General features: G+C 46.0%; 1 protein-coding gene across 2 annotated transcripts in view; it reads left to right on the top strand.

The window, feature by feature from the left end:
- ME3 (malic enzyme 3) overlaps window positions 1–12808 on the top strand; it is a 231947-nt gene extending 219139 nt beyond the window's left edge. For both annotated transcript variants that reach the window (XM_004051940.3, XM_055355656.2), the window contains exons 9-15: window positions 3519–3616; window positions 3915–4028; window positions 5659–5764; window positions 6710–6852; window positions 7430–7603; window positions 10998–11096; window positions 12476–12808. In XM_004051940.3, coding sequence (XP_004051988.2) covers window positions 3519–3616; window positions 3915–4028; window positions 5659–5764; window positions 6710–6852; window positions 7430–7603; window positions 10998–11096; window positions 12476–12637 — 896 coding nt within the window. In that variant the 3' untranslated portion in view covers window positions 12638–12808. The remainder of the gene's footprint in view (window positions 1–3518; window positions 3617–3914; window positions 4029–5658; window positions 5765–6709; window positions 6853–7429; window positions 7604–10997; window positions 11097–12475) is intronic.
- Window positions 12809–14099: the final 1291 nt, after the last annotated feature.

The raw sequence follows: 14099 nt of genomic DNA, 5'->3' as shown, positions 1-14099 counted from the left end.
GCTACAACTTCTGAGGCTAAGGGAACAAAGGAAAGAGGAGGTGGCAGTTAGTGGCGTTGGTGTCACTGAGTGGCAGCTATGAGACTAGTTCTCTCAGTGATGGCCAAACTGCAAACTGGGTTCAACTTCTGCTTCAGGAACAAACTGCTGCCATGGAGTTGAAGAACTAAGGCTGTGGGGCTGCCAGATTTAGCAAAACCAAAATGCAGGACACTCAGTTAAATTTTGGTGTTAGAAACAAATAATTTTTAGTGTATTTATGCTCATATTGCATAGGACATACTTATACTTAAAAAAATCTTGTTGTTTATCTAAAATTCAAATTTTACAAAGTGTCCTACATTTTACCTTGCAATCCTAACAAGATGGATGATGCTGGGGTGGTGTGGGGGAAGCATATTATCCCCCTCATCTAGCCTTTGTCTCCCTCTAGCACCTACTATTGGCAAAGCCCAGCATAGAGCAAGTTGGCAAAGCTGAAAAGTGGTTTGCAGACAAAGCAGTGTAAAGAAGCTAATAAACAATTACCCAATAATTGGTACAGTCCATCCTTCTGGCTACCCAGCATCCATATACACTGTCTGGCACATGTGTACTTCCACACAACAAAAACAACTCTGGCCAGGTGTGGTGGCTAATGCCTGTAATCCCAGCACTTTGGGAGGTCAAGGCAGGCAGATCGCCTGAGGTCAGGAGTTCGAGACCAGCCTGGCTAACACGCCAAAACGCTGTCTCTACTAAAAATACAAAAAATTAGCTGGGCATGGTGGTGGGTGCCTGTAATCCCAGCTACTCAGGAGGCTGAGTCAGGAGAATTGCCTGAATCCAGGAGGCAGAGGTTGCAGTGAGCCGAGATCACACCATTGCACTCCAGCCTGGGCGACAGAGTGAGATTCTGTCTGAAATTAAAAAAAAAAAAAAAAAAAAAAAAAAACCTCTAACAAAATGCCTCACAACATTCAACTATTTTTCCAACAAATGAAGACATTCTCACCTTTTCTCCAACATGGGGATAGACAATGTCCCAACAGACATTTTAGTCATCTCTGGAAGATAGTCACTGTATCCACCTCTAAGCAGAATTAATAGCTCATACAATTCAGTCACATTTGAAAATTCTGTTATCTAAAGACTAACGTGTGGAATTAACCTCCAACAGAACTTATATAAAATAATAGGGAGGAGAAGGGAGAAGAAATTAGCCCATGTGTACCGTTATATATAGTCACATTATGATCAAGGAAGAAAAATATGCATGGCTGCTACATTCCTTGTTTCTGTAACCAGTCATGATATCAAAGATGATTTTTATAAATTTCTTCCTCAACCTTCCATTCCATGTTTTCTTGTCCTCAGACAGGACCTCAGGTGGCCGGGATTCTTTACCCAGTAGAGTGACCCAAACCTTCATTTCTGAAGGATCTGAATCCTCCATAGTCCTGAATATCCTTAGTTGCAATATATTTATTAATATTTACTATTGAGCATGGAAATATGAAGATACTCCCCTAGAAGACTCCCCTAAGCTTCAGACATAGTCCTCCCTGTCCTCACTGTCCCTTTGATTATCAGGATGAATCACAACAGCCAGAAAAGTAATCCCTTCTTTGCCCACTGATTTAGTGGCATGAAGAGCCCCAGCTGGCCAGGGAGCTGTTTCAACTCCAAATTCAACAGAACCATGTTGTAAATCCTAATGGAAGTATTTCCTTCTTGGCAACTAAGACCTCCAATCCAGTAGAGCACAAAATTAAAGAGACAGGAAGCAAAAATTTTGTACGTGGGTTATTAGGTGAAATGGTAAGAGGAGCCACTCCCATTTCCACCCCACGATTTCTAGACCCATACATTTTGGCTATGAGAGAAAAACACAATGTCTTGCTTGCTAAGTCATCATACATTGCATCCCATAAAACAGAAGCTCATTATCTCCATAATGTGTTGCTTCAACTTAAGTCTTAAGTAATTCTTCAGTAGGCCATTCTACTGATCTACTAAGCCAGCTGCTCCTGAGTGGTTGAGTACATGTTAAGACCAGTGAATTTCATAGGCATGAGCATATTGCTGCCCATCTTTTACTGTGAAGTAAAGTCCTTGATTAAAAGCCTTGCTGTCTGTAATATATCTGGATAGCAAATAGGTATTCCAAACATCCATAGATGATGGTGCTGGCAGAAGCATTACAGACGAGGAAAGAAATCCATATCCAGAATGTATATCTGCTCCAGTTAGGACAGATTTCTTTCCTGTCCATGATGGGAGTACTCCATTGTAATCATCCTGCCACCAGGTGGATGGTACCCCCCAGGGAATGGTGCCCATCAGGAGCTCAGCATTGTTCTCTGTGTTTGACAGGTTAATCATTCAACAGTAACAGTATCAGGCCAGCTTGGTAAGAAGAAGCCCATGCATAGCCTCCATCCTTACCACCATGGCTGTTTTATGCATAAGTCCATTAAGCAAACCCTGGGTGACTAAAGAAAGATGCTGTCTAACATACATAGGTCATGCCATTTTGTCCACCTGATTATTGAAAGACTGTTTTCATCATGTCCTTTGATAAACTCTCACATGGGGCACAAATATCCTCTTACTCTGTACCTATCCCAAGAGGTCCATCCACCTACCTTTTCCCCAGACCTCCTTATCACCAATCTTGCTATTTTGTTCTTTCCAAGTCCCTGATCATCCAGCTAAACCATTAGCAACTGCTCATGAATCAATGTAGTGCTAACCATCCCCTGGACCAAAGTATACAACTAAATTTACCACTTGAAGTCATGTCCACTGTCCTTCACCATTACCTTTTATTGGGGCTGTGAAGCTGCCACCTTACACTTCTAGTTGGTGCCAACATTTATTCACAACAACTTGTAAACCAAGCCCAAGTATTTTCTCCTTGGTCAGCTGCTCTTAAGGAATCCCCAGTGAGGCCTTAGATGTGGATTCAGGGAGAAGAAGTCATGTAGCAGTGGCTCAAATGAATCTGAGCCACCTACTCATACAACTTACTTGTCCCTTCCAGACATACTCAAGCCATTTGATGATGGTGTGCGACCAGACACAGCCAACCTTATGACTTGGTAGATAAGATGGGCAGCTCAGGCCATATGGTCATTTAATGCCTCATGGCCAGGTTGTGTTCTCATTTTTTTAAATGTTTTTATCCATTTAGCCCTTATATAATTCTATGAGGCTCATGCTTCTTTTTGTCTTCCATTATATTTATGCTTGTCATTTTCTTTATGAATGATGATGGTAGCAGCACCTGGCTATCTGATCCCATCTTATGGGGTCAAGTAACAAATCAGGAGCTGTTTCTCAACTTCAACAACAAAAAAGTTATCTGCAAAAGAGAGCATGGATTTGCACCAAAACTTGCATGCCTACAGGGCATAAGGGCTAAGAAAAGTTGCCTGTTCCTCCACAGTCCAAGATGTGGGGAACTCTGCCAAGGGTCTTCTCTTGGGAGCTGGGGGCCTGTGGCCAGAGGTTGATCTCAGGCCACTCTGTTTCAGGCACAGCCTCCGTTGCTGTGGCAGGGATCTTGGCTGCTCTGCGAATCACCAAGAACAAGCTTTCCAATCACGTGTTTGTTTTCCAAGGTGCAGGCGAGGTATGTGGCATTGAGGGTTTCTTTTGTTGCTCCAGGAAGAGAATAAGAATGGGTGGAAGCATATCAAAAAAGGGAGGCATTCTGGGGTTCTGAAAAGAGGAAGCAGCACAGACATATTGTGATCATTGCAGCTGCCTAGGCTCTGACAATTGGGTGTCTCAAGACAAGGACTTAATTGGGCCTCCTGGGAGTCATGGAGGTGGGGGAAAGAAAAGGGAGTCCTTATGGCGAGACATCAGATAAATGTTCAGCAGCTGTTTGCCCTGTGTCTGAACATCTATCCTATGGTACCTTCCAGGCAGCTATGGGCATTGCCCACCTCCTTGTCATGGCCCTAGAGAAAGAAGGTGTACCGAAGGCAGAGGCCACAAGAAAGATCTGGATGGTGGACTCTAAAGGGCTCATTGTCAAGGTACTGTCAGTCTGGAGACCTGGAGGTTTCCTGACACCTTATAGCTCCCAGGAACTGGACTGGAAGAGGTCTCCAAGAAGTCAACGGCTCAAACAGAATAGAGAGCAAAATGAGGGCAATGGCCTAAGCTCCAAAGCAAAAGATTCATCCCAAAGTAGCCTTAATTGCTTCTGTCCAAAAGTTTGTACAAGTGTGTAGATGTGTGCCCCTTCTAGTCTTGTCCCCCACCACTTCCTGACTTGCACTAGCCTCCAGCCACATTAAATCATAGTTTCCAAAAGCAGCCTGCTCTCTGTCTTCCACATCTTTACACATCTTGTTCTGCCTGAATTGCTCTCCTCTGTTTTTCCACATGCCAGCTCTCAAGCCTTAACCCCTTCCCAGTTTCCTCATCTTCTGATAGTGCTCAAATGTTACCCCCTCCAAAAAGCTTATTTCCTGCATCTATGCTCCATACATTGTACTTACCACACTGTAGAGAAGTTGTTCCTTTCCAGTTTCCCCACTAGACTAGTCTTGATATCAATGCCTGGCACATGGTAAGTGCATGATTAATGTGTGAGGCATGAGTGAAAGAATGAATGAGAGAGAAACAGTCCAGCTTCCAGCTAGCAAGTGTTGAGAGACACAACTGAAGGACCCCTCCATTAGAGCTACACTCAGTGCTTTAATTCCCAGAATGTCACTAACATAGAATGTCAGTGAGAGATGAAAAATTATGGCAGAGATGGGAACAGGGGAAGTACATAAGGACATTGACCAAGAATGGCAGAGATCCTCAGCAGAATTGAGCTTCCTATTGTTCCATATGGGGCCAGATTTCTGCTGAAAGGAACTTAGCCTTGGAGATTCCTCTTCCCACCCACCCCTACGTCTTTCCAGAGCATAATCTGGCCACAGGTGTAAGCTGCCAGAGACAGCCACTCTTCCCTCTTATCCATCTTTCAACATCATTTTTCTCATTCCATCAACCCTAGCCAAGGAGCTCTCAAAGCTGACATCTTTGCACTGGTTCCTATGAGGCCAGCTAATCGAAAGCAGTCATCAAAAGCATCTGAACCCATTTACCAGCACTTATGCCAGCCTGTCACCTACCAACTTCCATTCGAAGAAATGTAAGGAACTGGAGCTGGTTGGGCATGGCCTGTCATTCTAAGACCTTCCTGGAGCTTAGTTTAGTATTATTCACAGGGGAATTAATGGCTCTTATAAGCATATTCAGATTAGCTCCCTGACCCTGGGTGGCACAGGTCCCCATCCCTCAACTGAGCTTGGTGCTGGATGCCTTGGGCCAAAGGGTCTTGGTGAGACTCAGGCATTGCCCAAAAGCCTTTCTGTCCTGGCCCAGGAAGCCATAATCCTAACAGCTCAAATAAATTCTTTATGGATTCTCCATATGTGGTTTGGGTTAAAGAAACATGCACACACACACACACCCCACTCTCACACTTAGGTCCCACCATAGGTTCTGCCAGGAAATGTAGTCAAGAAGATGGCCCCCAGAACATCTGACAGCTCAAACCAAAGCATGGGGCTCAGCAGGAAACACTCTCAGAGTTTCCAAATGCATCTGTACTTCTACCCAACAGGCCATCATGACCACAACTGCTCTGTGTTCCTTTTCCTACAGGGGAGGAGCCACCTGAACCATGAAAAGGAGATGTTTGCCCAAGACCATCCTGAAGTCAACTCCCTGGAGGAGGTGGTGAGGCTGGTGAAGCCCACAGCCATCATAGGTAGGAGGAGGGAGGGTACCCACTACCCAGCCCAGCTAACCCTCTTGACTTGCAGATGGAGAGACAGAGGCTCAGCTAGGAAGCCTAAGTAACCCATGGAAACAGCTCTTTCCCCTATCCCATGTGCAATTCAATGCCACAAACTTTTACTGAGTGACTATTGTATAGAAACCACAAAACTAAGGCACCAGAGTTAGGGCTCAGTGATGCAGAAATATACAATGCAGTGAGTAAGTGCAGGGCTGGTCTGTCTCTCTCTCTCTTTCTCTCTCTCTTTTTTTTTTTTTTTTTTTTTTTTGACAGAGTTTAGCTCTTTTGTCCAGGCTGGAGTGCAAGGTGTGATCTCAGCTCACTGCAACCTCCACCCCCTGGGTTCAAGTGATTCTCCTGCCTCAGCCTCCCAAGTAGCTGGCATTATAAGTGCCCACCACCATGCCCGGCTAATTTTTGTATTTTTAGTAGAGACAGGTTTTCACCATTTTGGCCAGGCTGGTCTCAAACTCCTGACCTCAGGTGATCTGCCCCCACCCCACTGCCCCCCAGCCTCCCAAAGTGCTAGGATTACAGGCATGAGCCACCACACCTGGCCTGGTCTCTCTAACCACAATGAGATGGGCATTTCTCTCCCAAGGCAGACCCTGGCATCTCCCTGTGTCCTGAGGAGCAGCTCACTTTCCATGGAAATGCCCAGGAATGCCTTCACAGGAGCAGCTTAACTGGCAGGGACCTGAGGTGGACCAGTGGTCCCTTAGAGATGAAAAGGAGGTCTCAGGCAGCTCAAGCAGGAAGATCATTTTCCCTTCTGCTCCCTCAGTCCTTGTGGCAGATGCTGGGCCCAAGACCGAGTCTTTCATGGTGTTCCTAGTTCCCCCACCACCACCAGCAGAAGAGGAATGGGTTGTTTATAGAGAGCAGGCATCCCCACTACCCGCCTTTTCCCTGTAGGTGTTGCTGCCATCGCAGGAGCCTTCACGGAGCAGATTCTGAGGGACATGGCCTCCTTCCACGAGCGCCCTATCATCTTTGCCCTGAGCAACCCCACCAGCAAGGCCGAGTGCACGGCTGAGAAGTGCTACCAGGTCACCGAGGTCAGCGGGGAGTCCTTCCTTCCCCCGGCTGAGAGGACAAAGTAAAAATTACTATGAGTAACCCCATGAGGGTGAAAAATACTCCTACATCGCTGATGAGCAAACTGAGTTTCAGAAAGATGAAGTAACATGCCCAAGGTCAAAGAGCTAATAAGGAGTGGAGCTGGCTGTCAAACCCAGGTCTGACTCCAAAGCCCAAGTTCTTACCTTTGTGCTATGCTGCTCAAGGTTCACCCTAAATAACACAGAGCTTTGACCAGCACCCAAAACCTGAGGCACTTGTAGACTCTAGGCCACATCCTGTCATGTCCTGGGTTGGCCCTGCCAGGAGGTGACAAAAATGGTGCTGTGAACCCCATCACCTTTCAGCAGTTTCTTAGCTGCTAGATAACAGGTGAGGGCTGAGCTTTCTGGTCAAATGACAAATGTGCTTTAAATACCTGCCACGTTCTCAGCACAGTGCTGGGCGTTTGGGAGAGGATGACGAAGGGTCCAACATTTGGAAGATAAGAATAGGCCACTATTATTACCCCAAACCAATCTCCAAGTTCATCTCTGGTTTTCTTCCTGCCTCCAGGGCCGAGGGATTTTTGCCAGTGGAAGTCCTTTTAAGAGTGTGACTCTGGAAGATGGCAAGACCTTCATTCCTGGGCAGGGAAACAATGCTTACGTGTTCCCCGGGGTGGCACTGGGAGTCATCGCCGGCGGGATCCGGCACATCCCAGATGAGATCTTCCTCCTGACAGCAGAGGTATCACTGTCCTTGCTCCCTCAAATGCTTGCAGTAGGGTCTGTGGGTTGACACTGGGTCCTATACCGGATCTCTCTTATCTCTTCTGCCCATCTGCCCCAACATTGCCAGTGGATTCCCAAAGTGCTTAAACCTCAAGCATCTCTCATGGCCACCTTGAAGCTTGACTTCTTCAATCACACATGGGGCTTTTGAGGGGGAATGGTGGATAGTGGTGAAGGGTATTAGCAAGAGGCACTGACAGAGGAGGAGACATGCCTCATACTGCCCCCTGTGTCCTAGCAATGCCATCTAGATGCCTAGACAGAAGAGATGCCATCAAAGCCACCTGAAACTGAGGGCTTGTGGACCATGATAGGTGATGGATTCTTCCAGCCACAGGCCTTAACCAAATCACTGGGGTAACTGGCGGTAGTAAGCCCCACTAGGATAGCTTTCTGTAAGGGAGGGGGTGGGTGTCATACTTGATTTTTTCTTCTTGGAGGACCCAGATCTTGAGCACTGATAAGAGGTATTGGAGGTGTACCTATTCCAGGTATCTTACTAGATAAGCGCACAAAAGAGTTCTTTACTAGACATGATGAAAACCATGAAAGAATCCATTAAGAATGACAGCCTATATTCACACTCATGGTTATTGATAACAGTTACAGTGGCTGAAATTACCAGGTAGTTACCAAGTGCCAGGCACTTGACATTTATCCTCACTCTGACAAAAGCAAGGCATAGAAATGTCTCTGTTGAGAGGTTAAGCTAATCAAAGCCATATACAAATATTAAACATATTTACATGTAACAAGCTCCAAAGGCTCTCCTGTGACTTCTAACATCCTTCTGCATTTCCTTCTCACTGAGGCACTGGTGGAAGCCTGAAACCAATGAGACATGGGTATGGCTTCCACACAGCCCTGTCTGGATCCACTTCTGTGAGTCCCACAGGGAGCTACCTCATGCACCAGGTCCCTTCTTACTATGTCTAGTCTTTGAGCCCTGGCTCTCCAAGGCTGTGCAAATAATGTCTCCCAAAGGCTTTTCAGCTGCCCCCAGGCCCATGCACATTACTTATGACTTTGTGTTACAGTTCTCTGTTCCTCTTGTCTGAGTATTCTGTTTGTCTTTCTTCTCATTGCTATGATGGGTGTTCTTGTCCTGTAGCTGTGGGCAGAGCTGTGTGAAGTCCCCATTGGATGGAAAGAGTCACTTTCTGCTTGAAGTCAGCCTGAAAGCAAAGTCCTCTGTTGAGTAAAAACACAATTGCTAGAGTCCTGCCTATGTAATACCATGGGACATCCACACATCTGCCCCACTACCTCCAGTGCTGTGAGACAGTTCAGCTCCATCATTTCATGAACAGTGTCCATCAAGCACACAGGAACCTCTCCTGGATCTACTTATTATCACCTGCTGTGAGCAAGATAAGGTCCCTCCCCTATAGGAGCTCACATTATGGTCTTCAAAGGCTTGGCAAGTTATATTTCTGAAAAGGGTACTTTTAGTGAAGATAATTTAAGTTGAATTTGATTTTCCCATGGAAAATTAATATAGACTTTAAGGAGATGTGCATTCACCACCTCCTTTCATTGTAACAACTCTGTAAAATAGGTAAAATTCTTACTCATATGTGAATTTAAGTCACTTGCTCAAGATTGCTGGTCTTGTGAGCCCAGGATGGCTCCAGACAACTTGACTCCCTGCTGAAGAGCATTGCCAGTGCCTACCGTCTTAGATGTGATCACACATACCATGATATATCTCTTCTCAGGATAACTTTTCTAGATGCATATCTAGCCATGGAAATCTTGCTTCTCTCTTATCAATCCATCTTCTATACCTTCACAAAGAGAATCCTTCAAAACATAGGTCAGGTCAAGTCTCTCCCCTAATTTCAGACCTTTGTATGGCTCCTTGGTGCATACAGGATAAAGTCCAAACTCCTTCCCATGATTTCCATACAAGGCACTTCATCACCAGGCCCTCCTTTCCTCTCCAACCTCGCTTTTGGTGTCTCCCTACCATTGACCTAACCAATGTGCTGTTTTCAATCTCTTGTCCATGCTCTCTCTCACCTCCCAGCATTTGCATGGGCCATTCTCTCTCCCCTAATTCATGCTTTGTCCTTCAGGTATCAGCCTGTGACACTTCTGAGGAGCCTTTTCTATACATGGTAGACAGGATCCTGGCATCCTCCATGCCTATATGTCCCCTCTCATTGCACTCACCCACTATAATTGCTATAATCATTTGTTACTTGTCCACTGACACCAGTCTCCATAAGAGAAAAGACTATGGTTTCTCCACCATAGAATCCTTCCTTATATGGCTCCTCAGCACCTAGCACAGAGTCTAGAGACTAAAAGTGAGGCTGAAGAGGAAAGGAGGGCCGAGTGATGAAGTGCCTTGTACGGACACCATGGGAAGGAGTTTGAAGGAGCCCTATAAAGGTCTGAAATTAGGAGACAGCCTTGGCCTTCTCTCTGTTTTGAAAGATATAGTAGAGCACAGTGAATGTATGACTGAATCAATGGAAAAGAAAGATGGAAGTGTGAGAAGGAGGTAGAGGGGGAGGCCCACTTCCCTAATATCTGAAAACATTGAGGGGAGACCAACTTCTTAGCCTTGCCACTTCTGAGACACACAGTTCTCAGAGAGCACCAGTGGCATTTCCCAAGTCTAAATTTAACACCAGAAGCCTTGGTGGGAGTAGATTCAGAACCACCACATTAAAGAGGCTGATTTGCAAGGCTGAACAAACTCCAGCGTCTGAGCCTGGAGGATGAGGCCCTGTGGCAGATGAGGCTTAACCCTCAGAGGCAAGCTCTGAACCTGGAAGGGAAGCCATGGGAGGCTCTGTTCTCAGGATGATGTGCTTAGGACATTTATTCCAATAAGGTGTAAGACTCAATCACTCACTGGAGGAGAGGCCTTCCTCAGACTGAGACCAGGGCTGGAAGGAAGAGCTCCAGGAGACTGAACACAAAGACATAACATAGCCTAGATGGTCACTCAAGATGGTACCAAGCACGTGGAAGGAGGCTGGGACCCAGGAAGTGAGGGACCCAGGGATCCCTATGCAACAGGCTGGACCAGCCAAGAGGAGATCTCATAGCCTTTGCTTTGCAGGCCACAGATTTATTCATCTTGGCTTTAGTGATTTTCCTTTGGAATTCAGAGACACTTAATGTTGTTTTAAGCCTCAGCCAGTCTTATAGTACAGAAAGGATGTGTCCTCTCTTACGCCCAAGCATTAAGCTTCCCTGGTAACAGACTCAACAGTTGGAACTGCAGTGTTTGACCAACTATGCAGGGTGGGGTGAGTCTCTGGGGTAACGGGTTGGGCTTGTTTTGGGAAGGCAGAGACTCAGCTTATTCCTCTCGGTTCTCTCCTTCTCCCCAGCAAATTGCCCAGGAAGTCTCTGAGCAGCATCTATCCCAGGGGAGACTGTACCCACCACTCAGCACCATCCGAGACGTGTCTTTGAGAATTGCCATCAAAGTAAGGGGCATCCTACCCCTGTAATATGGGTAGTGAGGCTCAACCACTTTCTCTGTCTGTGACTTTAGGAGGGTTAAGGGGATGGAAACTGTGGAGACACTGGATCTCCTTGAGCTGCACTACATGTAACCCAGAGGCTGGGTGACAAACTCTTGTTTGCAGCTTGAGCTCCACCCCAAACACCCACCCAGGCCAGTTCTGGGAAAGCTCCTGGATTTCCCCTAATACACCAAGCAGAAAGGTCATCAAAGTCCATGGACCAGAATATGGGAATTTTTTAGAAATGACTCATAAGCGCCCATTTATAAGAAAGGTCAGCTTGCATAGCATCATGGAAAATGCTCAGGCTTTGGGGTCCCAGCTCTCCCAATCAGCAATGGTATAATATTGGCCCAATCACTTCACTTCCCAGAGCCTCAGTTTCCTCCTTCTTCAAAGGGCCAGTAGTTCCTCACTCTCAGAATTCTGGAGATTGGCAGAGAACAGTGAAAAAGCTCCATACCCAGTGCTCTCTCAGCCAGGGTAAATCTCTTTCTTCCCCTTTTTCTCAGAATGGCTGGCCATGGGGTGATCAGCTTCATGGAATATTCCAGACTATAAGACTGTGCAGAGATGATAGGTTTTCAAAGAATCAGAACATGGTGCAATAAGGACTGGCCCAACATTGATAACTGTTAAAGCTGGATAATAGATACATGACAGTTTATCATACTATTATTTCTATTAGTGTGCATGTTTTACATTTTCTATAAGTTTTAAAAATAATTTCAGAAAATGCATTGTACAACAGCACACACACCCATGAGTTGTCTGGTACAGAATCCAGAATCAAGCCTCAAGATTAACAGTCCAGCTCAGGGTCCAGCTTCACCCCGTCAGTTTCTTCCTTTGGGCGATATTTAGATTCACATTCTCCTGAAGCCAAATCTAATACCCAGAGAACAGTGTCCAGGCTGTTCATCCAATTTAACCCATATTCAAGTGGAAAAAAATCAGGTTCTGGACACATTTGCCTCTTGTCTAATTTTATCTTAACACTGCTCCAGAGAAAGGTCTCTTTACTCCCATTTTACAGATGAGGAAACTGAGGCTCAGCAAGGATAATATCAGCTCTGAGGACCCACAGGCCTTTGGAAGCAGGCAGAATTTATGCTGAAGCCTCTTGACCCTGGCTCAGTATTTATTCCACTATGTTAAAGCTGCCTGTCCAGAAAAAAAGCTTAAAATCCTTCCTATCCAGTTGTTTCATGAGCCATACTCATGAAAGAAACAAGTCTGGTTCCTTAAGGTGTATTCCCCTCCCCCATGCTCCCAAGCAAGGATCCTTAAGCAGGTTTCCCCTTAGATCCGGTTCCTCAGCCAAACATGTTTTTCTCTAGGTTCTCGACTACGCGTACAAACACAACCTGGCTTCCTACTACCCGGAGCCTAAGGACAAGGAGGCTTTTGTAAGATCCCTGGTCTACACTCCAGACTATGACTCCTTTACACTGGACAGCTACACTTGGCCCAAGGAAGCCATGAATGTTCAGACGGTCTGAGGCAGTCTCAGAGGCTGGTATGGGGCTAGATGAAGCCCAGAGTAACACCCACAATATAAATGGGTTCCAAAATGGCCCAAGTGAATCCTTGTCGCTGTGTTTTTTCTTTTAAACTTTCTAGTGTGAGAGGAGATGCCAAGGCATACAGTGAATAAAAGCCTTGTTTCTGAAGGCCCTGGGAGTTCACTTTTCTGAACCCTCCTCTGAGTTCCTTCCTAAGCATTTCTTTATCTATTAATCACCAACTACTGGCCAGGCCTTGTGGGAAATGCAGAATCTCATCTAGAATCCTGCCTTTACAGAGCTCGGGATCTAGTGAAGGAGACTGGACACAATTCATTTTGCCATAAGAGAGAAAGTGGTAAGTTCGTGAAAGAACAGATAAAAACTGAGGGCAGTCAGAAAAGGGAGAGGATACTTCCTATGGAAATGTAAGAGAAGGCTTCAGGGAGAGCAGTGTTTGCACTGAGTCCCAAGAGGAAAAGATGGGTGGGAGTCATGGGGAGATGAAGAATGTGAGCACAGCCACTAGCCAGAGAACACAGCCACTAGCCAGAAAGCACAGCCCACCCATCAGGGAGTTTAGTCTATGTCAGCCATACACACCCTTCAAATCTCGGCAGTGTGTGAAGGCTGAGTGGCTAAGGGCAGCTCGCTAACTATTCAGGTCACTGCCCTCTGGGTTGTTGAGTCTTAGACATTCTTTTTTCTAAAAGGAAAACGAGAGAAATGTGGGTGGGGAGGGTCAGCCTGCCAAGCAGTGAGGAGGAAGAGAGGCAGTGAGAGGAACAGCACCATAGGGAGATCTAGGGAAGACTTGATTTCATTTTCCTGGCTCTGGAACACACTCTGGCTTCCATCCTTCACTCTCTGAAGTAGTTGAGCAACACAAAGCAGTTTTCTTAGTGAGTAATATCAGTCCATCCTGGGTGTTTCTTAGACCAAGTTCAGTGCTAGCCTTCATCTCTCTCATGTTCAGCAGAGCCCATATCATAGGGGTGGGGGCAGGAGAGAGCTTGCAGCCCCCCGAAATTAGATACTGCTAAGATGTTAAGACATGTTGAGATGGCAGCTTCCTGCCTCTAATTTCACTGCATAATAAAGGAATCAATAAATCATGCCTAGGGTCCTACTCCTGCTGCTACCTCAGCCTCAGGATCTCCACTGCCAGCAACGAATAGGTCCTATATGACCAACTCTCAAGGACAGGCTAGATGGACTATTAGACTTCTAGAAGAGTAATTAGCAGAGATACCACTCACTTCTTGCTCAGGTCTTATTCTTCCAAGAACTGCTTCCTTGGTGCTGGTGCTCAGCCAAGAATATCCTGAGAAAACATCCCTCCTCTATGATCCTTGGGATCATAGAGAATGAAAAACTATTCAGAAGAGAGTTTGAAGAGTGAAGCTGGAATCTGAACACCATGGAGTTTTTGGCACTATCTTTCTACATCATGTCCCAC

This window comes from Gorilla gorilla, chromosome 9, assembly GCF_029281585.2.
Source record: "Gorilla gorilla gorilla isolate KB3781 chromosome 9, NHGRI_mGorGor1-v2.1_pri, whole genome shotgun sequence".
NCBI lineage: Eukaryota > Metazoa > Chordata > Mammalia > Primates > Hominidae > Gorilla > Gorilla gorilla.
This window is presented reverse-complemented; position numbering and strand designations above follow the sequence as displayed.